The sequence below is a fragment of the Cylas formicarius genome, unplaced genomic scaffold, assembly GCF_029955315.1.
Source record: "Cylas formicarius isolate icCylForm1 unplaced genomic scaffold, icCylForm1.1 PGA_scaffold_1__22_contigs__length_36826433, whole genome shotgun sequence".
NCBI classification, from domain to species: Eukaryota; Metazoa; Arthropoda; class Insecta; order Coleoptera; family Brentidae; genus Cylas; species Cylas formicarius.
In genome coordinates, this window is record NW_026844264.1 from 11,559,435 (window position 1) to 11,586,257 (window position 26,823).

At 35.4% G+C, this 26,823-nt stretch overlaps 2 protein-coding genes across 2 annotated transcripts in view; both read left to right on the forward strand.

Annotated features, from left to right (window-relative positions):
- Positions 1 to 26,823, forward strand: part of LOC132696908 (cell adhesion molecule 3-like) — a 126,172-nt gene that overhangs the window by 18,560 nt on the left and 80,789 nt on the right. The window lies entirely within an intron of this gene.
- LOC132696955 (uncharacterized) lies at positions 14,787 to 15,666 on the forward strand. The gene is made up of 2 exons (XM_060662137.1): positions 14,787 to 14,911; positions 14,963 to 15,666. The coding sequence occupies exons 1-2, from the start codon at positions 14,859 to 14,861 to the stop codon at positions 15,573 to 15,575; spliced, it is 666 nt and encodes a 221-aa protein (XP_060518120.1). The 5' UTR covers positions 14,787 to 14,858; the 3' UTR covers positions 15,576 to 15,666.

Consider the following 26,823-nt stretch of genomic DNA (forward strand, 5'->3'; position numbering starts at 1 on the left):
TGCGCCAATACGTAATAATCAAGAGATATGGTCATAAAAATTTTCGGTAATCCAATCTTATGTCGTCATGTATATGTATGGTCTGTCCCCAAGTAGACTACCAATCCAGCGGTTCACAACTGTTTCTATAACCTCGATGTAAGCGACAGCATTCGCTCGAAGCCCCTGTTGAAAGAAGGTGGCATGTCCTTGGTTGGTCACAACTGCTGCAACCATGACAGCTGTCGGAAACTTCGTGTGAATAATACGGTGAATCTCTGTAGGATTTGATAATATCCATTTGCGTTTTGCAACAGCTTCTACGTGGCTAAATGTACAAAAAAATGGAGATTTCTGAATCGATGTGTTTTGCACATATAGCGACGATAAGTGCATGTCTCTTCATTTATTGCGCTACTTCATAGTCCTTCATGGATGATTTAAGAAAGAAAATTGTTCTCCAAAAATTACAGTCACATATATGGATATCCTCAATTACCGGACGCACCCTGTATAGTAGGGAGTAGGAAATAATTTTTTGAAGTTTGTTAAATGTTAATCGAATCTCTTTGTAAGTGTCCCAATGTCCCAAATTAGAACCAGGTGCTTAGGCGAAACGGCTTTACGAAGTAAATTTATAGACTAAAGATGTTAAACCGCGTTTATGCTAGAGTACTTTTTGTGCACAAAATTATTTTATTAAAAATAAAAATATCATTCGTTTAAGCATAAAACGAATTCACTTCGAGATTCGCTACTAGCAGAAGCGCAACATTGTAAAAACAAAGTAAACTAGATTATTCCAGAGTGAAACGGGCCCTAAACACAAGACACGTTCACCTGGGTCTTCATAAATAAACCGAATTTAATATTATTATCGGCAAATTAGATTACGTCATTGAAATAATTGGAATTCTGCGGCATTCACTTCACCTGGTTTTGCGGAAAATACGGTAAACTATGGGGTAGCGACGAAACGCACCTGGGAACCATTTAGCGTGTTTGAAAAATGAGTGACGCTTATTCATTCGTGCATACTCTGCCACGCTGCTAAAGTATTAATTATCGATGATTTATGACGGCTTAATTTAATTGTGCTAATGCAAAGTATTAGGTGGGAACGCGTCGAATTTAAATGGCGGAAATCAGACTGAAAAATGTGCGACATATTTTCTTTTAAATTTGACAACGTATCATGGTAAATTCAAATTATAGCATATTATGCAACATGTTTGATAAACACCACGTGATTGACTCGGCACGAGCTGAGCACAGCGATGCAAGTTTTAAATATTAGAGTGATTGAAAAAGTTCATCAACGTGTTGCCTATTATACTTTTTATAATTTAATATCACTGAGTGATGTATGACGTAACCTTCAGAAGTGTCAAACGAAAAATGGTAGTTGCTAAAATTGCTTGATCCATTCAAAATTAGTTATTTTAGACTAGGGAGTGGAAATAGTATATTATGCAACAAGTGCGGTAAACGGCATTTGACTCACGAGTTTATTTGACCCAAGCGGAATAGGGGTTTAATAAACTTGTGACTTAAAAAGTTCACCAAACGTGTTGCATACTATACTTTTTCTATGGCCGTTAGTGTTTGGGTCCATTTCATCAAAACAACGCGAATACATTCACGAACATGACCGTCATAATTGACAAACGTCAAAATTCAAAGCTTGGGAAATATCTCCAAAAACATCCGATTGCTCCCAAACCCGTGCGGTAAAATTCCGGGAATGTCCGAAGTGGCTCGGATCCTTGGGAAACGAATCTGACTTGGTAAAGTGACGCTTCCCGCATGCTAGATCGGTGTGTAATTAGGTATTTTCCAGACGGGAGTAGAAAAACATTTTTTTTACGAGTGTGTGAACAACTATTTTAGTTCGTAAAAAGTAAGAGTAACAATGTCTAAAATTAGTGATTTATGTCAATATATTTTTTTTACTTCTGTAAAGGCAACTTTTTAAGTTTCTCGTTTATTAAACACTCGCTCCGCTCTTGTCAAATAAACTCGTGAGTCAAATTCCGTTTACCGGACTTGTTGCATAATGTACTATTTTCAACTCCTTTTTGTAAAATACCCAATTACACACCAATCGGAAACTGTTATTTTCCATCATCAATTTGGTTTCCCACGAATCCCAGCCACTTCGAGGATATTACCGAACGGGTTTTAGAGCAATCATGGCTTCAATTTTGACACTTGTCAATTCTGACAGTCATATATTCGTGATGCTTTGCAAAAATGTATCCAAAAACTAACGGTAGTAGAAAAAATATAGTATAAAACACCTTTGACAAACTTTTTAAATCGTTTATTAAACATTCTATACTGCCTTTCCCTACTTCACGGACTCGTGCCATATTCTAGTAGCCAATATGTTCGTATTATATGGATTTTTTTTGTAATGATTGATTTCAGTCCTGGATCCTTTGTAAAAAGATGCTAATTTGAAAGCACCAGTTTTTGCTTTTAAAATTAACAAAACTGGTTAACGAAATGTATAAAGAAGCCCCAAAATATTGATTCAAATCTTTCAAAGTTTTCTTGAAAATAATAAAAAAAAATCTATAAAAGATGGAGAGCACAATTGGATAATACTCATTTTTTTTTAGAGGCAAAGTGGGAATCAAGGCCGCTCTATATGCAATGACAGTTATACTTCTGAAATATCGAGAACGCAATAAGAGTGTGTTCGTTTACTTTATTGTAAACAAGATCTTTTTCTTAGTTTATTCGTTGCTAATTATCTTATTAAAGTTTATTTCTGATCTTTCATAATAAATACTTTACGTTTGGAATAATATTGCTTTGGTGACTTTTATTTCATTTTCATAATAGTGTTTAGTAGTTTATAGGGTTTTTCAGTGTATAAAAAAATAAATAAATAATTAAAATCACAAACTTCGTGGCCCGCGGTTTAGACTTCTGCCAGCGAAGAGTAGCAACAAATTCCTTTCGTGGCCGACCGCCCCATAGTGAATCCAAAGGGAATACAAAGCGCAACAAAGAAAAACGAAATACAAAAAGGTATGGAATATTTTTGTATCAGGCTTAAAACTAATTCTGACATGCAAAAATAGTTGGAGCGAGTTAAATCGTAGTCGGCGAGCGGGTTCAACGAAGTTTTAATTAATTTAACAAAATAACATCGTTTATACAGCGTGTTTCAAAGAACGACCGCTTAATTTTAATAACGTATTCCTAGCTAGGGTATGCACGAATCCCATTTCAACCATGTTGGTAGGGAATTTGAATGTGCAAAAAAATGAAAAATTAGGTTTTGTGTACACTGGACTGACAAAAAACCTGGGTTATATGTTTTAGAATAGGACAACGCGTTAGTGTCGATCAGATGGTCAATGTCAGTTATTTCTGTTTTCGTCTTCTTTTATCTGAGTGCGTTTTATTTTGTGTCCATATATTTTCTGCTTTCCGTAGAACTGATATGTACTATCGAAGTCTTGCAGTATGTCCTTAGTTGCGAGTTTCTATAGTTTTTCTTCTATACTACCGGCATAAGCGAAACCCCGGTAATTGTGCAAATCACGAAACCAATATATTTCGTGATAATAGTGTATTATGCAACAAGTGCGGTACACGGCGAGTTTATTTGACACCAGCGGAGCGAGTGTTTATTAGACTTGTTGCATACTATACTTTTTCTACAACCGTTAGTTTTTGGGTACATGTTCGCAAAACAACACGAATACATTCACTAACATGACCGTCAAAATTGACAAACGTCAAAATTCAAAGCGTGGGAAATATCTCCGAAAACATCCGATTCCTTCTAAATCCGTGCGGTAAAATCCGGGAAATGTCCGAAGTGGCTTGGATGCATGGGAAACGAAACTGATCGTTGTTCAACTTTTTCACTTTTGGACGCAGGAAATTTTTAAGCATATCAAAATATCGATCTTCGTTGACTGTTACCGTTATTCCATCTTCTTCGAAAAAGTAAGGACCCCAGACGGTGACTTTTGGACTGTGAAGAGGTCGCTCATGAAGTTCCTGTGGACTATTTGCTGACCAATTACGGAAATTTTGCTTATTTACGGTACCCGAGAGGTGAACGTGAGCTTCATCGCTAGACATGAATACAGCGCCTCTGGGAATGTTTTGAAGAATATCCCGGCATAAATTTGTACGGCTTTCAAATTCTCTTGCGCTTAATTCCTCCACTACCATCATTTTGTACGGATGCATTTGGAGTAAGTTGTGCAAAACTCTTCGAACACTTCTATCGGGAATTCCCAAAGCAGCTGACTGTTGTACAGAAACCCTTACTGCATTCACATTTTCCGGTGTTCTTACTGTCCTTGGTCGGCCAGTAGATTTTCGGTTAAGCGCAGAACCTGTTTCCCTGAAGTGTAAAACCCACCGACGAATTGTTCTTCTATCCGGAACCGCGCCATGCCGACCAACATCAAACTGATTACGAAAGGCGCTCTTCGTCGCTATTACAGTTTGTCGATAACTGAAAATTGCATACTTTTGTCTTCCTAACGCGAGTGCGTACACAGTGTTGCCGGTTTTACAAGCCTAACAACCATTATTTGAAATCCTGCCTACCTTTTTGCCGCACCCTGTATTGCTGTTTGAAGAATAATTACTTGGAAACACAGTAACTTCAAAGATATACCGAGCTCATTTTATGAGAGCGTGATTGGTATCTACTAAAGAGCCGTTAAATCTAAAATCAAAATTTCTGTCAATTTATTTTTCTACAACCGAGTGCAAAAACACTTTTTTGAGGAGTTTACTTTGCCGCGCAGAAAGCGACAAGGTAGTTTGCCGCTTATAGTTAGTTCTTATAATTATTCACATACCTTTTAATTATTTACTAATCAATCGTAAATTGTTTCAATTATAATGAACTTTTTCACTACAGAGAGCGCCAAAATAACTACAATGTAAAAACAACGTGGCACATGCAAAATTGAATCAGCTTACTATGCAAAATCACCGTAACTTTGAATGCTCAACTAGAGCACCGTAACTATACAGTAGTTAGCCGGTTTAAATTTAGTACCGTGTAGTCACATGGTTAAGCATATTCTAAAAAAAATTTAATTACAGTGTCGCATAAGTCTCAGTTTTAGGGATAAGGCGTCAGTATACGTGTTTTCTTCTTACTTCTTCCTCTTCAAGTTCATTTTGTGAAAAAGAGAAATGAGTGGTGTGGTGATTTTATGACGTAGGACTTTATTCATCTAGCAACTGCAATACTTAACACTACTACTACTACAATATTTAAATTGGCGATCAAATTAAAGCCGAAAAATTAGTCCATTGACGAATTAGATTAAACAAAATCTTCGCCTTTAAAGTGATCGCCCATACTGTGTGTGACTCTTGGATCTTTAGAGTGTTTGTGCGTAATAATTGCACACTTTGGGAACTTCCTGGTTTTGAACTTTTTGCATATTTGAAATAAATTCTAAGATTGTAGAAGGTCCACTTAAGTTTATATACATTTTAGTACCACAGAAACATCTCGCTTCGAATTCTAACTTGCTAATAATGAAGATTTAGCTTTTATCTAACAAAAGACAAAGTCGGTTACACGCGACCAGCTTATAAATTTCAGTATTAAAGCTGGAGGTTGCGATTATTCGAAATAATAGATATCTACTGCAGGTACGTAACGGTCCTACTGCGGCGATAAATAGAGCAATGTCGTCGACGAAACAATTTGGAGTTTGCCACATTATCTCGAGCCCTTCATTTTAGAAACCCGACCGTTTCCGCAGACGCAAATTTTAGGGTACACAAATACAGTTAACTCGTGATCTCGTAAAACACAGTATCTATATACAGTTCGTGGTGTTTGTTAAAATGGATCCAAAAACATACAAGTTCGGACGAAAACACGACTAGCATCAATCTTTTTTTGAAGCTTATGACATAAGAATGCAACCCACCTAACCCTTGCGCTGGAAAATAGAATTAGTGCGCCTGAGATACGAGAGTCCATTTCATCAGAAGTCGAAAATGTAAGGTTTACAATTTTATGACTACCGATGCATAAGTTAGGCTCGTAGCAATAAAACGGACTTTCCATGATAATCGTCACTAAGTAAGCATTGCACAAAGTAAATAACGCAATACCATTTTAAATATTTGTGTAATTAATATCTAGAAATAAAACACTTTTGAAGTCGCAGAATTACCAATAATTCAAATTTAGTGTCCATATTCAAAATGAGAAAAATGCCAAAGCATTTGACGTATTCTTAGATATATCAAAAATCAAAAAAATCAAGCGGTAATAATGTGTGTTTAGAATATGAGCGGCTTGCCAACCTGGAAATATTAAGGGCTAGTCTGCGTATAATTCCTTCATCCTGGACTGAACCTTAACATCGAGATTTGCTACATCATCAAATCACACAATATGTATTTTGTTTCCTAATGTGAGAGAGCAATAAAATGAGAGAGTAATTATTCGTCTTCTACCTTTCCTGACGTTGCTTTTGTTCCAATAGGCTATCCTTGCATGAAAACTTGCCTCGCACTTTTTACATTTTTAGCCTGCCATGTTTTACCAAGTAGCTATTCCAATTTTTTCTTCGTATAACTGCTCTCAAATATCATCTTTCTCAATTAAAAGTATTTTTTTGTTTGTTCGTAAAGAAAATTTATTTTTCTCGAAGTTTTTCACGATTTCTTCTTACTGACTTCAGATATTATTGCTTCCAAGGTAGGTATTTAATTTTTCAAGCAAAACTGGTCTATCATTCTTCTGATGGCAGTTTTCTCATCCTCATTTATTACAGTTTCTTTTCTTCCTGTAGTTCTCTTTGTTGACTTTGGCGATTTCGCGTACTGGTGACGAAGAGGTTTCAATACAGTGAGAAAAATACTTTTCTCATTTTCAGAAAGGGACAGTTTTACTAATCCGTTTCTCATCAACAAACTTGCAAATAAAAAACAGAACATAGGTATATAGCGGTGGTTTTAAGTTGTTATTTTGACAATCACTTAATGAGAATTAAAGCTATATGCTTCTATAGATGATTTAAGATCGGTGTAGAGCAATAAAATCTTATTATAATAAGACTACAGAGTGGCCCAACAAAAACTTACGCCACATTCGTTGTAATTCCAAACACATATGCTGTATAATATTTATCAGATGCTTTATAGTCCAGGCGCTGTAGGTCTGTCTCATTATTCATTCTGCTGGCTTTTGCTCTCAATTATGAAAGTTACCTACCGACGGCAATAAAATTCTGATCCGGTAGGTACTAGACAGAACATTAGGGGTGGACTCTCAAAGGTCTTGAAAATAACATAATTTTCTTTCTGTATTTATTTATTAAATAAAATAAATAAAAGTTATTTATAAAATTTATTTATTAAATTCCACTAAGAAAAAGTTGACATTAAATATATAAAATAAAATCATAGCTAGGAATATCTATGCATAATTATATTATTAAATATAATTCTGTTTCACTATCAGAGTCGTCATTGTGACTATGATTTATATTGTTTTGTATAGAAATGTACTGAATTTATAACACTGGGATTAAAAGTAGGAGTAACATTTTCTGCCCTGATCTTTGATTTTGCTTGGTACCACAAATGCTCTATGGTGTGAAACATAAAATGATATGGAGGAACATACTGTTTTTTAATTGCATATGCATTTAGGACTTCCAAAAGTTAAGCTTTTTTGTAACTGATTGCAAAATAAATATCATTTTCTTACAAATATTCCTGGATTTTAGTTTTTGAACCTGATGAGGCTGGTGCTTTGCGCAGCAGACGGCTGTCGCAGCTTGCGTTAGCCATGATAATAACACTTTTATTTTTGAATATTTTATAAAAGATCGTTTTGAAACCATATTCAAAAAGTTCGGCACTTGTATCCTCATGATAATTCGAGCTAGAATCCTTAATTTAGCATGTATTATGGCGATGCGCTTTCCTTTATGTGAAGGTGCTTTCGCCTGACAGTTTTGAGTAGAAGCAACCCATCCTTTGGATACAGTGTCATGTGTATCGAACCCTGTTTCTTCAAACTAAATTATGAATCTGTTATCTAATCTATGCCTTTTAATTTATTGAAGGCAATTAAATTTCCAAATGTACGATTCTAATACTACTTACGTTTTGTCCATCTTATTCTACCTTCTTTTTCAATTTATCCAAGGTAGGAACAACTTCGCATTGATAAAGTCAATATAGTTTCCTTCTTATTTTCGAAACGCGCAGAAAAAACGATTATTCAACACTGCCACAAGTGGTCAACACTCAAGAGATATATGAGAAAGAAAGAAATATACCTGGTCCACCCCTGCGCTATCAGAAATGCACCGAGAAAAACTAGTGTTTATTTTGTGATGCGACAGGAGCGTTAGTTGAAGAACCAAGACTTTAGTCATTTATAAGCATTCAAAAAGCAGCAGATCGATGAAAGGAGGAAAAAGAGAAATATTCGTTTTCTTTACAAGCGGAGATAAGTGATTATTTGATGATGATTTCCATAAACATTGAGCGGAAAAGACGCTACCCACTTGACAGCAATGGTTATATATCAAGAGCATGCTTTTAGAGATCAATATGCTCAACATAATAATCTTCAGCGCTGATATTAATTTCTTGAATAATCAAGCACGCCTTAGTTGTTTTAACCTATGGTTTCACGGTTCTCATAAAAAGAAACATTTTCTTGGATATCGCTTAGTTGCTGAATCCTTATGTTGTTGAACTAAGGAGGCTTTTACTTGATGAAAATACATTTATCCAAATAAATAAGAGCTAAAAGTTCAGATTTTCACGAAATTATATATTATGACATGACAATTGTTTCGACAACACCGTGTCTTTATCAAATGTTTTTTTCTTATAAGTTGTTGTTAAGTAAATTAGGTACAAAAAAATGTTTAATGCAGCATCACTAGAGTTTGTACTAGAAGATTTAGCATATTTGGGAAAGCAATATCTAAGTATTAAATTAAAAGAAATACTTCCATACGCTACTGTAATACTTTTTAGAAAACTTCTGGATTCCTTCTACGTCGGTTTTTGTTGACTCGAACTAGCTAACGTTACGCCAATCATCCGGTTGGCTTCTTCAGAGCTTGTAAAATATATAAAATTAATTATGTGTAGTTATTTAAAAAAAAAAAAAAAACATATGTTTTTTTTACTAATAATTTGTAAAAAGATGATTCGAATATCCTGATACCATGCGCACAATCGAATAACTTCATTAATACGTCGCAGGTTATAGCAAGATCCCAAATATTAATCTGCAAGCTTTTCTGAGCTTGTATAAATTGACAGAATGCGCTACCCAAATTTTGCATGCTCATGTCCTTCCAGTTACCGGTCTATTAAAATTGTTAAGGATTTTACAAAGTAAATCATAAAAAATCCTTTCTTTTTTTCGTGTGCAGGTAATATCACCGGATATGGGCAGCTTTATTGATTTTTCGAATTTCTATCCATTCACCATCATCGAGAATGATATACCACAGGTACGATACTCATAAACTGGAAAGAGTTTTATTTTAATAGAACGAAAATTAGGCATACAGAAATTAAATTATAAGAAATCAAAATATTCTACTTCATCTGAGGAACTCTCATCTCTATTGAAGTTATAATTAGGAGGTCGAAGGTCTCCAGACAACATTTTCAGTTTTACTATAGTAACAGGTTACTTTTCGATTGCCTATTTTATGAAACTTGAATACCTAACAATTGTTCGCTAAATATTTTCATTACTCTTATAGACCGTTTAAATGAAGAATCTTACAAAAGTAAGGATGACCAAATTTTAGTCCCCTATATAACTTTTACTCCTCATTTGTTTGCAACTAAGTTTATAAACCATATATAAGTTTTAAAACGGCAAGGAATACATTTTCGTAACCACTATAAAACCTTTCGCTATATCATTTTTCACATTGACATTATTATGAAAATGTCTTTTTAAATGTTATTACAATTCAAAAACTGAAAATTTCCTAGACGAAAATTTTTTTTTGGCTAGGTTGGATTTTTAAAAATTTAGTTATATATGAGTAGTCTAACCTTGCTTGCCTTATAGAACTATAAATTCTGCTATAAAATCAAGAGTTTCTTATAATCCTTTTTATAAATGTTCGTTAAACAATAATAAAACCTTAAGCTGCGTAAAATGTTAGTTAGGTCCGATAGATCATTGTATTAAATTTTTCTGAAATAGCCTATAGCCACGATCTACAATCCGACCTACGCTCACTGCAATTGTTTTGATTCTGTCTCTTATTTTTACTTCAATTTCTCCGTAAATGACTTACTCGGCGTGCGGCAACGCAATCAATATCCTTAATTGGGGCGTAAGAATTTTCCAGGATATGATCTTTTTCAAACAGCGAAGTTCATATTTGTGATTTTGTTTAAAAATAGACTCGAAATACCCAATTTTGTAATAACTGCTATACCGCGTTACTGGTCTGTTCTTTTATCATTTGAGTGATATGAAGTTTTAACACATAATTCGCTGGCGTGAAAATATTCACCTTAAGCGCCAAACAACTACAAAAGGAGGAAATCGATTCGGATCTACCCAGAACACTCGGAATAATTTTACTAGAAAATGTACTCTAAACCATCAACCCCGAGGCCTTGCAGTCCTAACGCTCCTTTTTGATCCTTTTGAGTTCAAAACTGACGTATATTCGCAAACCTCTTATGGTATACTAAAGGTATTTTCACACTACATTCAGACAAAAGCGGAAAAAATATGACGTTTCAAATTTCGTATATCAAGCATCAGTAAAGTACTCATTGCTTTGAAAATAATAATAATGGAAACAAAAAATGATAGTATTTTCATATCAACAACTAATTTTCATTAATTTTAAAACATTTTTTTAACAAAAGACTATCTTTTTAAATGCTTATATTTTCTAGACTGCGCATTTTTATCTTATTATTTTTTATATTTTTTTTGTTGAAATCTCTACATTAAATGTTTAATAATTAAATATTATTTAGATTGAGAATTTTGTTTGTTATTTTCAGCTTTTTGCTTTATAGTTACAATTAGCTGCAACAAGAAAACTGATTCAGACAGCGCCAAATAAATCTGTCTAATCGACAAATACAGATTCAGCTGTTAAGATTTGCCAATTTTGAGAATATCATAAATTATTCAACATGCGCATGCGCGAGATTTAATCTTGTTTTTAATCGCTGACCTTGGGGCATTCAACAACCAACATGGCTGCTGACAGAATGAGTGTAGTAGTTCGTCATCCAGGGTGAATGGTACGTATAATTATTGTGTGCAGAAAATGAGACATAGGGTTGTAATGAAAATGTGATATTTTTTCAATGCTGTCGCTTTATTAGCTTCCGCTTAAATAGGAAGATAATGTCAATTACTAGTCTATAAAAAGTGTCACGCGGCTTTGCATCAGGTCGAATCATTCCACAGCCACTCAAATTTAAAAAAATAAATAAATAAACAATACCCAGTTTTAACGGTGTAGTCAAAAATATATTATGTTCAGTAAACTAAATTTTCATCACAAAAAACTAGTTTCCTCAAGGTACGGCGGCAGTTCATAGAACAAGAATGAACCAGAGAAATTCGAAATTTTTAATCCTTTAGTGCGTTTAAACGACAATGCTAATGACATAATTAGCAACTTACGACGAGCAGTTTTCAGTATAATAAAATAAGCCAGGGCGCACCCAAATGATTTTCCCAGAATTATATTCGGTGTGGAAATAACTCGGGAGCAAAGTTATGCCGGTATCCCGTTTCGCGTTTATGAACAAGATATTTTATTACGTCGGGAGCGAGCCCATTAGCACCTCATCCTCTAGCTGGCAAAAGGCCGAGGTTTATAATTCAATTTTATGCACCTAACCAAGGAAATAGGATTCTTATCATCAATTTAAAGCAACAAAGCCGTTTGGCGGCAATTTTAATTTATTCTTTAAAATTGTCACCAGTCCGTCTACATTGCCGGGAAGGTTTTATTTAAGCGTTTTTCACAATTCTCAAGCGACTTGAAACCATGGATTTTTTTTTTTTGGGCAAAAATTATTTTGAGAAAATTGCCTAAAGTGCAAAAAGTTAGTGATTTTGGAGTAATTTGAGGATTTAGCTAACCGAATAAATTATTATTAACTTATTTTTATGCGCAAGACCGAACTATATCAGGGAACAGTGGTTGTTTCGGAAATAACTACGTACTAAAAATATTTTACGATTTTTCATCAGATTCAAGGTATCTATTTCAGAAATAATAAAAAAAAACGATTTGGGGCCCATTATATGTTTGCGCACCTCTATATGAATTTATTTATTGATTTACAAATGAATGGTTCGTACAAACTGACGTAACTCTCCAATAATAGAAACGTACAAAATATCACAGACCGGTACACTGAATCTAGATCCTCATGTTTATAAATTTTATTGTGTCCCTTAAATTTTATAATACACTTCTTTATTATTATTATTAGTAGCGTGTTCTACCCTACCATTATTTTGGCGTGCGGTTTTTATATTCTAGGGAGAAAACAGTTTCCTCTAGGTTAAAGGTACCCGAACTATATCGCAAGTTTGCAGTAAAACTGCCCTTTGTCCGATGTCTTTCCAGGTAACTCCAGCACTTTTAAATTTTTTGAGAGTTCGTTGCTTGCAATTTCTTCCAACTCCATTTAGTTTGCAGAAATTTTTAAATTCATAAATACGGTTTCCATGCATTTGGATCTTGAGTTTTCAAATATGACGTCTATTTATAGGATATCTGGCCTATTAGAGTCCACCCTGTCGTCAGTTTGAATTATCCTATCCCAATAGAAACCGGTTTAGTTTGAAACAATTTCATACCATTATTGAGCGAGATACTCAAAAAATATAAAACTCGTTACTGTAGATGAAACTTAGGTTTACCACCATATATTCAGCTTCAAAAAAGCAGGTTTTCTTGCAACATTATAATATAAAATATAAATATAAATATAAATATAATATATATATATATATATATATATATATATATATATATATATATATATATATATATATATATATATATATATATATATATATATATATATATATATATATATATATATATATATTCTCACGTATTGATTCACGGATGGAAAAATGTGATGACACTATATTCCGGGATATCATCCGTTCGCTCGTTGAACTCCGACTGGAATCCTGCAAATCTTGCATCCGACTGGAATCCTGCAGACGTTTCGCCAAAATCTCACTTGGCATCTTCAATGCTCGCGCTCCGAAAACACTTCGAACACTCGAAGTGTTTTCGGAGCGCGAGCATTGAAGATGCCAAGTGAGATTTTGGCGAAACGTCTGCAGGATTCCAGTCGGATGCAAGATTTGCAGGATTCCAGTCGGATGCAGGATTCCAGTCGGAGTTCAACGAGCGAACGGATGATATCCCGGAATATAGTGTCATCATATATATATATATATATATATATATATATATATATATATATATATATATATATATATATATATATATATATATATATATATATATATATATATATATATATATATATATATATATATATATGTTCCAGACAAGCATTTTTCAATTAAGGTGAGAAGGTTTTGTTTCAGATTCTCGGATTTTAATATATCTGAAATGATGTTGAGAGTTTCAAGAATAGGAACTTTGGGAAAGAGGAATTCTACGTCGAAACTAACTAGAATATCTTGTGTATCTAATGTAATGCTTTTTAATTGTTCAATGAAGTGAAAGGAATTAAGTACGAAACTATCACTTTTCTTTGTAAGGGGTTTTAATAAGGAAGCTAGATATATTGCTAGAGAATATGTCGAGGAACCAATGGTGTTGACAATTGGTCGAAGGGGTAATCCTGGTTTGTGAATCTTAGGGAGTCCGAAGACACGGAGTCTAATAGAGAAGAAGCCTTAATAACAGATTTAAGGTTGCGTTCCATAGATAACGTAGAATTTCCTTTATCTGCTTTTAGAATTTTTGGAGGTTTTAATTTTTTACGGACTTTTGCGGTTTCAGATCGAATTTCATTAGCTGTTTGCGGTGGCAGTTTGTTTAGGATAGACACGACATTTGATATTTTTTTCTCTTCATTAAAGATATTAAGCGTTTCATCACAAAATAGATAAAGAGCCTTAAGACTAAGACAAACTCATCAGCAGTTGCCGAACACAATCACTCTATGTAATCAATACTTCTACTAACGAAAAATCTGAGAATCTACAGAAATCTATGAGTAACCTAACAATTTTATCCGCGACTCAGGTCGTTACCTGTCACCTATATGGGAATCGGTCTTCCGAGACGATGCTGATGCCCCTCATTTAGCTCCGCCCCCCTCAAACAATATACAGGGTGCGGCAGCATAACTTCCTTTTTTTAAATGCGCGCCATTCAGTTAGTTGATGTCATAGTCGGGCGCTAGTGGTCTCGTTCAAGAGGGGGTACTGTAGAGTTTTGTCCCGACACGGTTCAGTCGCCATCATGCGTTGGAATAGTGAGGAGCGTGCCTTTGCCGTTGAGGCCTACTTTTCAAGCGGTTGTTCGGTTGTTGCAACACAGCGTGCATTTCGGAATCGCTTTAATTTAGCCTCGTTGGCTCCCGTCCCAGACCGCAAATCAATTGTTACATGGGTCATTACATTCAGACAAACTGCAAGTGCGACAAAACGAAGAACTGGAGTCCCTTGGCCCGTTAGATCACCTGAGAACATTGAAGCAGTGAGAGCTTCAATGTTGCGATCACCACGGCGTTCTGCGCGTAAACACGCATCTGCCCTTGGACTATCCGATCGTTCTGTGAGAAGAATTCTTCGTGATGATCTTCATTTTCATCCCTATAAGATGGCGATAGTGCAGGAACTTACAGAACGTGACTTCAATTCTCGGATGAACGCGTGTGAGCTTCTTCTTGATGTCGTTCCCGAGGGTGCTATTGTTTTTTTTAGCGATGAAGCCCATTTTCATTTATGTGGGTCGGTTAACAAACAAAACATGCGCTACTGGGCTGACACCAACCCTCGACAATTGCATCAAAGGCCTTTGCATTCACCCAAAGTCACAGTGTGGTGTGCAATTTCCTCAGCTGGAATTATTGGTCCCTGGTTTTTTGAGGAAAATGAGGTTACAGTGACAGTGAATTCGGACCGGTATGTAAACATGCTACAGAATTTTTTTTTCCCACGGCTAGAAGAGTTGGATTTGGGGGACACTTGGTTCCAACAAGACGGTGCAACAGCACACACTTCAAGAGCATCGATGGCTGTTTTGAGGGAACACTTTCCAGAGCGCCTTATCTCAATTAGAGGCGATTTGGAATGGCCGGCACGCTCTCCCGATCTGTCCCCTTGTGATTTTTTTCTATGGGGTTTTTTGAAATCCCTGGTTTATGTGAACCGTCCAAGAACCCTACAAGATTTGAAGACCAACATCAAAGAAGAAATTGCCAACATAACACCAGCTATGCTAACAAGAGTCATGACAAACGCCAGATATCGGTTTACGCAATGTATGGAGAATGAGGGACGTCACCTAACAGATTTGATCTTCAAAACAATGTAAATAAAAACTTTAGACATGTACCTACATTATAAAAAATAAATAAAGATTTTCCGATGCACACAATAGTTTTTATTGAGTTTTGAAAAAAGGAAGTTATGCTGCCGCACCCTGTATAAGCAAGTACAGAGTAGAATAAGAGCCAGTTTCAGAATAGCTCTGAAGAAGGCAACAGGATGATTAGCGAAACGTCAGCAAGTTCGACTCAACAATAACCGACGCAGGAGGAATCCAGAAGTTTCGTAAACAGTAGTATTACTTAGGTCTAACAGCATATATCAATTATTCTGCTGTACAATAAGCAACATATGTTCACTGGCATAAATCAATGGTCGGTGCCTCATGATTTTCTCTTAGCATACTAGTCTTAAATATTAATAACATGCATGGTCCAACTAGTTAAAAAATCAAATATTTGGCATAATGGGGTACCACTTTACTAGCTACCGTTTTAATGGTATTATTCATAGCGAAACCGAAACTCAGCGTTTTCTTTGTTGTCATTTTTTACTAATCCTATAAATATTTGATAATCAAATATCAAGTATCTCGAAAGTTAGAAACAAAAAGCCCTTTGTCTGCCTACATGCACCGGTATCCAAATAAAGACCAGAAAAAACGTCAGAATTCGTCCTCGAACTCGATTTGGAACTCAACGTTTCATGTTCCGGAGCTTCTGCAACCTCCAACAAACAATTTTAAGAGCAAACAACAACAACAAAAAAACGAACGGATTGTATTGTCTGTTTGATGCCGCTTTCGAAAGCGCAAAAGTTTGATTCTCCGTTATGAAAAAACCCTTAGACAATGGCTCCGAAATAAGCGATCCCAAAATAGGTCTTTCGTTTGCCGCCGAAGCAAAGTTTAGTTTGGGAATATTGCTCCCGGCTGTTCGCTAACTTCTATGTGGGATCTGCCTCGCGCAGTCAAACAGATATTTGTAATTTTGGATACCGGTATTAGGTAACTATTTTCCATTAACAATTTTACCTATAAGCTTGGCAAATATATCGAGAGGAAAAACTACAGAGAGAAAAGCTGAAGAAACGAATTTGATACATTGATTAACCATCTTACTGTTGAAATGAAACTCAAATTTAGTTTTTTCAAAATATTTTTTGGCAAGCAATAATATTGTTTTTCGCTCTTTAAGTTACTTATAACAATAGTTTTTTAAATACATTTATTAAGTGAAATAAAGAAATTAAGCCCTGGGATTCAATTGGCAATATCTATATGTAAAAGATCTGACATAATTCTAGCACGTCAAAATTTGTACTGTGTTTGCCTGTTGCATAGTTTAAAAATGTCGAGATTTGTTGGAAGAGTTAACAACCAAACATTCTATTTTGCATGCTATGAAAAAATAAATCGGTAATTTTGTATTCTGGGGAATATTTTGAAAATGCAGTATGAGGCGAATAGTGTAGCTCTAAATCAGAGGTTATACTTCGAATACTTCAAATTTATAAACTAAAAGAGAAGTACATTGTACCGATAAAACTAGTAAACAATATACAATAACAATTGGGACTAACCGTTGGCCTTTTTCTAATATTTTGCTGCACACTGTACATTGGAGATATGCTTCTAGACTGTGAGAAACCAAACCTATAACCAAAAGAAAATGTCAGTAAAGCAACACATATTTTGAAGATGCAAGACATCAAAGATCAAAAGAAGACGGCTTTTCGGGGCTTGTAGATGTTGCAGATGCTACTTATCTAGAAGAGAAAGAGTCAAGAAATGTAGAAACGTTGGTTTCCAATGTTATAAATATATCTGTAAAGATTAATCGGCTGAACAACAATAAAAATAAAAAATATATTACAATTTACATTTCATCTGCACCTCTCTTTCTCTTAAAAAGAATCTTATTTTAATTTGTATGCAATCGGAAACAACATGACCAGTTGGGAATATTTCTTTAAAAGTTATCGCCAAATAGCGAACATTGAAGGAACTAGTTAGACAACAGACCTATCTACCAATAATTAGATTTTATATAAATCTTGATACGTGGTCAACCTGGCAACAATTCAAATCAAGGGTGGTGACACCCCCATTCTAATAAATTGATTAATATTGATATTTTCCATTTTTCACTATGGCAAGTAGTTCGGCATAATGGATGAAACTCATAACAAAGCATAAAAAAGAAAGCGGTTTAGTATAACAGCTTACTGCTTACTGGAAAAGCTTTTTTTATATTAGAAAGTATACCAGAATGAGTCTCGTTATATGCGAACAAAACTATCTGTGACTTAAATCTTTAAGATACCTTCAACTCCTCAATCTTACTCACTAAAAACTAAAAACGAATCAGGCGTCTTATATCCCTAAAAAATTTGTATCTCCTACCGAGCTAAATAGTACTGATACAAGGAAAAAGTCGCTACTTTCACTTTGACATAGCACGGCATTATTTCAAAGATTTGTTTCATAAAAAGCTCCAGAATTAATCACTAGAGTACCAACAGGTTTTCAAACGTTTTGTTAACTAACTTATTGACGAAAAAAGGTTAAAAACATTTATTTTTTTGATTTTTGATAATGACAGCGAATTTTTTTTGTTTACTTCGAAGGATGTCCATAGTAGTGGTAAATTTATTGAATCAAATCGTAAAGAAATATTTTTCAGCGATATTTTTATATCATCTGTAAACAAAAAAAAAAAAAATTCTACTCCCGTCTGTAAAATACCTAATTATGCACCGATCTAGCGTGCGGGAAGCGTCGCTTTACCACTTCAGTTTCGTTTCCCACGAATTTTATCGCACGGGAGATATTTCTCACGCTTTGAATTTTAACGTTTGTCAATTCTGACAATCATGTCAGTGAATGTATTCGTGTTTTGCGAAAATGTACCCAAAAACTAACGGTCGTAGAAAAAGTATAGTATGCAACACGTTCGGTAAACTTTTTAACTCACTCGTTTATTAAACACTTGCTCCGCTCGTATCAAATAAACTCGTGAGTCAAATGCCTATTTCAATAATTTAAGCATATTGATTTTTCCTGTCTTCCTGCGGTGAGAGAACGAAGAAAGTGAAAATTTAAAGTCCTTTCCCTGAACTTTTAAGTTTTATTCCCCCTAATTATATAAAACCACGATTGCCGTATAGTTTAGGACCATTAAGTCGAAGTGCGTCAAAAAATATGGCGCAAGTGGGTCATCGAATAAATGTCTCTGACTGCGTGGTCTTTTTTTGATCCGCAGTGTTACGAATTTCCTTTCCCTTTGACGTTTGCCATTAACCTACTTGAGAACATATATTATTCATTACATTTTACTGTACGGGACATTGCATTATTTCCCCCTCGCTGCAATGGAAAATTCCGTACGTATATACACATTTTTTATTCAGCAGAGATGAAGCACCCGTAAAAGGCGCTCAAATATGCACGACGCAGGTGCGGCAGTAAATGTTTAATTCTGTTTGGTTTTTATGTAATTTCCAGTGTGAATATCGACTCTGCGAGGTAGTTAAAGTAGTCTGGCGTGAAAGTAGGTCTCAAAATTGTTTTTATCAAACCTGCTGAAGTTTTATTAAAACCTTTTAAGTAAAATAAACGTAATTTTTTATTCATTGCGTATACCGTAGTAAGAACCCTGAATAGGTAATTAATGAGGAACGTAGCTTACGTCAGGCATGTTCATGATCTTATGTAAAGTCATTCGTCATTTATTTGCTGTGCCAACGTTTTGATGGCAATTGCTCGTTCGTGCGGAGCCTCGATATTTTGTGTGCTGGGGGGTGTAATGGCGTAAACTTTTGCGGAGATGGAAATTGATGCTTTATTTGATTTAAGGCTTTTCACCGAAAAAATATATATTTTCCGCCTTCAATCTACATTTCTACCATTAGAGAAGTTTCACATCACTAGGAACAGGATAAGCCATTTGATGGCTTATGGCTTTGTGAATTATTTCAGATTATTGAAGGGTATTATGCCCCCACAAAGACTGGTGAATTTTAATTCTTTTACATATCTGCGAAAGAGTGAAAACAGACAAATTAAAAAACATTGAGAAACCATATCTTTCTTTAGGGACCTAAAAAGATAGTAATTTAATGATGCGTTTGATATAGCACATAACAAAAGCAGGGTGCGAGATTTAATTGACTATGAAACAGAGGAATCCAAGATACTTTTAAAGAGATTTTTTTTACTATCAATCAATACTTTAAAATTAATAGAATTATATGTCGATAACATGTTTCGGTATTTGGTGGTGGTGGTCTACCTGCTTTTGATTATTTATATAAATGATTTGCCGCTAGTGTTGTCCCTAGTGCAAGTGTCACTTTCTTTGCGCCATCGAATCCTCCTGAAAATATCGATTTAACATTAGTTTTTTGCAAATACTCTACTTCTTACATAATTCAAAACCCAAAAACTTACTTACTGTGGTAGAGTGGACGTTCTTCGCCAACGTAGTACATTGTACTGTTTTATTTATACATGAAAACAAGGATGTTTATCAAGTATCTACCCAAATACCTGGGACAATACCTGGAAAGTTGTTTTTCAGTCTAATCTCAAAAATATACCATTTAAGCAGTTTAAAATGATAATTATACTAATTTTACGACAAGATAGAGACATTTAGGAATATAACCCTGGAATGATATCTTGAATTGTTTATCGTAAGTGGTTCCTAGAGAACTTTTTTAAAATTTTAGACAGTTTTCAATATTATTGTCTCAATGTTTTGTTATTTGCATTGTTATTTTAAATTGAACTGAACAAGGATATTCTTGACTTTCAAACAACTGTATTTGTATGGTTTTAGGTGCCAGTACCCCTGCAATTTTTTACTGTCGATACTATGATATCACTTTTGCATTTTCTGTGCTTTTCACATCCGATCAAGGTCGCCACCCTCGTCTAAACTCAAACACTGTATAGCGTCAAGTTCTATGCAAATGAAGAGGTTCCGCGCTTTCTTCACCACTTTAACCTCCGCGAATCCTCTCTGTTTATTGATATTTAAAACATAATTATTTAGATCGATATAACTAAATAGATCCATTAGATTTGATTGCAATAAGTCAATTAGTTAGCTTTGAGATATTCATGTTGCAATTATCACGTTATAGGGTTTAACTGTTATCAAAAGGTTCGGGCGGCTACGAAATTGAACAAAGCGACTCGGCAATTGTGTAAATTTAGTGTTAATCCGGATAAGCACTTAATTGAATGTTCAAACAAACGCATAGAGCCGTCGCGTCACTGGCTTTCACCTATTGATTCCGATTCTCAATAAAACGATCGAGGGTTGTGTTAAATTTAATATGGGCGGGAAAAGCTTTTCTATTGATCTGGTAACTCGTTTTACGACCAAAAAGAGTAGCCACATGCATATATAAATCGCAAAAAAAATGCTTAATGAAACTTTAGTCTCAATTCAATAAAATAAAGCCTAGAGATTGATGTATTTGATTCGTATCAGTTTTATTGAACGTCCAATTGAGAGGGCCGAATTTCAAGCTTGTAAAGGAAGCGGAAGCGGAAATAGAACATTCCAAACGATATTAAAGAGTTCCATCCACTGTCAAATAACAATTCCACAAACGATCGCATACGTACTTTTGGTTGGAAAAGTATCGGGATTTAAAAAACGAAGAATTATAAAAGTAATTAACTAAACAATTAATTACGAATGAAGTGAAGCAATGCTATGAACAATGATATTGATTATAGCTTGAAACCACTAGACTATGTCAAGCCACTTTTATAGTTTGGATCCCTCAATGCTTACTTAGCATTATGTTTTTATGGTGTGTGTTTTGCGTTTTGCCAACGGTTCGGATGAAATTACACATAAATAAATTAATTCACCCTGTTATTGTGTTTAATTTTGCATTAATATAAATGGTTATTCAATATTGACTTAGTTGTGTATTGCAAAATTATATTTTTAAATATGTACACATCGACTGTTTAGTCAAGATTCAGCGATTATTTACCCACAAAGCGTGTATCTACATGAAACGAGATAACAATTTATCACTATCGTGGAATCCAGCTATTTTGAGCGTGCAGTTAAATCGGGTTTTCAATAGTGTATCTGCAGACTTTTTCCCCCAGCCGATATTTGCCAGTTTTGGAAAACAAAAATTGTGTTTTATTAATTAAACAGATTCTTATGAGTAGTCGTGGTTTAATGAATAATGGTGAAATGTCAGCTATATTTAACATAACTTTTATTATATCACAACACAACACTGTGGAACAATCTTTCTCTATGACAAATTTTAAACTTCCCATTTTTTAATCTCTCTCTTTAAAGATCTTTTCTGTATTTCACAAAAATGTAGAGTAATAAAACCTGATTAGATATAGAAGGGAACTGCAGAGTAACCCAACGAATACTTGAGTAACTTCCATTCCATTGCCTTAATTCCTTGCCATAATACTTCTATTTCGAGTGAGTGGTATCACTAGGGAATGAGTCAAAAATGGAGTCTCGGTAACATACTGGCAAAAAAGAAAAAAATTTTAACAGTATAAAAATTAGGCATCTTGTGCTTGGTGTTAGATACATTTATTTTCTTATTATATATGATACAAAAATGAAATTATAAAAAATCATAATATTCTTCGTCATCTGAGAAACAAACGTTATAATTACAGTATAGATAGCACGATGGATAAAATAATGAAAATCCCACATTTTTTCCTCTTTTTAATTGACATGATGGACTGCTTTTCGCATTGTAGCTTCCTGAATAAGTTAAGGTATTTTCTTTTGTGTGTTATGTTGAGTCTGCACTTGATAAAGAGTAATACATCTGTCAGACGCGTTTGTACACAATAAATGATGACAATGGAAGTTAAACAATCTCTTGGTATTTCTAATGTTGTGTCTTGTTACTTTCGAAAAATCGACGAAATCGAAGTTTTCGAAATTATACGCGCTAGTAATTTTTTTTCCGGATATCGGTAACGGTAGGTCCACAGGATCGCCATTGGTACAGATCGAATCGGCGTACAAAAAAAAAATTTTTTTTCTGTTCTCCGTTCTCCGTTTCTCCGTTCTCTGTTCCAGGGTTTTTCGACGATAACTTCCTCCTTTTTAACCGCCCACGGAGTACATAAGATATCTAAAATGGCTGTATTCAATCTTCGGCATCCATTTTTTTTTTTGACGTTCCTATGAAACATGATACACGATAAGTGTCCGAAATTTGAAGCTATCGACTTGGTCCTCTCACGGAACTTATTCAAATTGGGGAAGCTCCATAAAATTTTACCCCTTAAAATTTTTCAAAAATGTCAGGGCCGCAAATTCAAAAACACTGAAATATGGGTCCTTCTATTATTGAAAATTGACTATAACTGAACTGTACTTCGGATGTTAGTTCATTTTACATGGCGATATAGCCCGCATAAACGGTTTGTATTTAAGGTTTTCACCTGTTGTACAGGGTGTTCAAGGTATTAAGTGCTATATTCAAAACAGGAGCCTTAAATTTACAGCTATCGACTTCAGATTTGGCAGAAGGGTAGAAGTTTACACCCGTATTTCATCTGTTGAAAAAGGACTTATTTAAATCTCGCAAAATTTAAAAAAAAATTTTTTGGTGTATCTTGACTTTCAGAAAAAAATTATTTTCTCGAAAACTATTAACCCAATCGGCAAAATTTGTGAACCACGAAATGAAAAGTTTATTTCAGGCATTTTTTCCATTATATACAGGGTTTATAGATAACAATCTAAAGGACTCTTAAAATCGTTCTTTTCGCTATTAAATTATTAGCCGTAAATCAAAATTCGTGAAAAATATGGCTATTTGGTTTTCACAGTAATAAATGCCTAGAATTTTTGTATTTACGGTTTTCATCTATCACACGCGCTTCTCGAGATATTTGAAAAAGTCCATGAGACTATCGCTATATCTAGCACTCAATAGAGACGCGATGACGTCATTTATTATTACGGCGTACTGCATGGTTTCATTAAACAAGTCTTTCTTCGAAAACTATTGACTCCATTGGAAAAATTCATATATCAGCAAACGTGGGACATCCAGGGCTATAACACCTGTTTCGAACATTGCCAAATCTAAAAGATCCTAAAAATTTCCGTTTTTTTGGATAAATTATTGGCGACAAATGAAAAACTATTAAAGATATGATAATTTGGTTTCAGCAGTATCGTAAGCTGTGTCGAGAGAGACTTTCAGTTTACGTCTATCATACAGGGTGCACGAGATATTAATTTTCAGATCCAAATATTCCCCACCTTTGAAGTTCGACGAGATGTGAAAGATACTTTATACAAGGTGCGTGCACAACATCGATTTTGCGAATCAGCTTCTGTTTAAAATACAAAGCAGCTTCGCGCTACGCGCTACGAACTTGCCCCGCCCGGCGACGATTTTTCGAAAGCAATCTTGTTACAATTCATTTCACTTGCATTCACAAAAGTTTCATAAGATTTTAGCTATATTTTTCTGATGTAGTTAATGGTTCATTCTTTATCAAATTGTTTTCAAATTCAATATTTTTTGCGGTAAATCGGTCTATAATTTCTTCTGAATACTACTACATCAGGCGGACAATATTCGCCAAAACAGTTCCTCCTTTCGCCAATAGAAACATCAGAATTCATATCCTCGTGGTAATCTCCTTTACGGCACCACTAATTAACAAATAAATTTATTGATTAAAGTTTACTCCTAAGGCCTATACCGAAATTAAGCGGAACTGCTCTGAATTTTCTGAAATAATCGATAATAGAGGTTGAAAATTGTCCCAGGCATCTTGCTCCCAACACTTCGAACAAGGGGAGGGGCAGGGAAGGACCTCTGAAGAGGTCAGCGAATAAACGATAGCAGAATGTATAAGCATTAATCTTTCTTCACTCTAAGAATCATTCATTGATGAAGGTTGGTCACGAATTTCATAAAGACCCGAGATAATAATTTTTGATACATAACTATTAATTCCGTTACATTGCAACTCCAATTGACAAACATTACCATTACAATAAAATGAAATTAAAATTTATTATCAGAAATTTATTAATAAATTACATCATAAAAGTTCTCGCAAAATAAACCTATTATTTAAACTTTCAATGAAAAAAAAAAACAAACGAAGTTGGAACTCTTTTTCTTATTAAAAACGGAACGAAATCATTTCAAGGAATTTATTGATGCCAATATGGATGGCGTAACTGCAGCCACAGAGTTCCGCATTATTTAGTTTCTAATTCAGATGGAGTCAGAGTTTAAGCCCCCAGCGCCTTTGTGGCTCCGATCTAAATGCTGCGCTCTTATTCGACAAATAATTCATCAATAAGGAAACTTGGATTCGGTAACAACTTCGTAGGACGAAATTAGCTCCCATTTGGACCGGAAGTATTCATTACGTTTTAAAGAAATCTCATGATTCATTGATTTTCTTTTGTTCTCAGAAGGAAGGGTGATATATCTGAGTGATTTCGACTATTAGAGGAATTGCTGAATAACTCTACCCTTATTACGCATACTAAAAATGCACAATAACTTTAAAATAAGGCAAATTCTAATGAAACAAGACACTCAGTTGAGACTAGCTGTAATGTTTAATGTTTAATCAGCCCAGAACTGGATTCTTCAAATGTATAACTCCTGCTGGACCAACAATACAATCCCAAAATTGTGGCTAAAAGCTAAAATGGTAGCCGTCCTTAAACCGGGGAAACCAAGGGAAGATGCTAAAAGCTACCGTCCGGTGTCACTGTTGTGCTCCCCTTTCAAACTCTACGAACGCCTTATACTTAACAAATATGAGCCCCAAATCGAGAACCAACTAATTCCCCAGCAAACAGGATTCAGACCTGGGAAATCCTGTACTGGTCAGGTACTTAGCCTCACCCAACACATTGAGGACGGTTTTGAGAGAAAGGAAACAACGGGGGCCGTCTTTATAGATCTAACGGCGGCATATGCCACCATGAACCATAAAATATTACTGGAAAAAAATTTCAGAATGACAGGAGACCACCACCTGACGAAAGTGATAAAAACAATGCTATCTAACAGAAGATATTATGTAGAGTTCCAAGGAAGAGAAGCCGTTGGAGGAACCAGAAGAATGGCCTTCCTCAAGGTAGCGTGGATGCTTTTCAATGTTCATACTAACGACCAACCAATCGACCCATCAACAAGAAGCTTTATATGCGCCGACGACGTAGCTATCACCTGCCAGTCAAAAAACTTCGCAGAGATAGAGGAGCAGATAACAGAATCCCTATCAAGACTGAATGATTATTACAGATCAAATCAGCTCCGCCCAAATCCAGCGAAAACGCAGACATGCCTATTCCGCCTCAATAACCGACAGGCGAGAAGGGAACTACAAATGGAATGGAACTCAGTCAGACTGCAACACTGCCCAAACCCAGTCTATCTAGGTGTTACATTAGACCGCTCCCTAACGTTCAGAAAGCATATCGATAAAACCAAGGCCAAAGTCAACACCAGAAACGGGATTCTCCTGAAACTGACTAATGCTCGATGGGGGGCAGACAATAACGTCCTGCGCTCCTCGTCCCTCGCACTGTGCTACTCCGAGGCCGAGTATGCATCCCCCGTATGGGAGGGATCATGACATGCACATAGACTGGACCCTGTCCTGCATGACACGTGTAGATTAATAACCGGATGCCTAAAACCCACTAGCCTTGATTAGCTTTACATGCTAGCCCGAATTGCACCACCGCAAATACGTAGGGAAACCCTAGCCATGGCCGAACGAAGCAGACAATGTGAAGACACCAGACATCCTATGTACCAACATATTCCGGCAGCGGCCAGACTGAAATCAAGACGAGGCTTTATGCAATCTACACAGCCCCTCACAGCCTCTAAAACTGCTACCATGGAGACAAAATGGGAACAGCGCCTAGCAGTCAACGACATCCCAACCTGGAATATAAAAGAAAAACTTGCTGCAGGCTCTGACTTAGACTGGGGTACCTGGAAAACCCTCAACCGACTCCGGTGCCAAATGGGGAGATCCAAGAACAACCTCCTGAAATGTGGATACGTGGAATAGGAAACGTGTGAATGTGGAGAATCCCAGACAATGGAGCACCTTCTAGTGTGTCAATCCCTACAAGCCCCATGTACCATCCGGGACCTTTGGGCGTGCAATGAAAATGCCGTGAAATGCGCCAGACACTGGAGTGGTATATGAACAATATCTAATAATTTCTAGTCACAAGTTGTAGTTCAGACACGATTAAATAAAC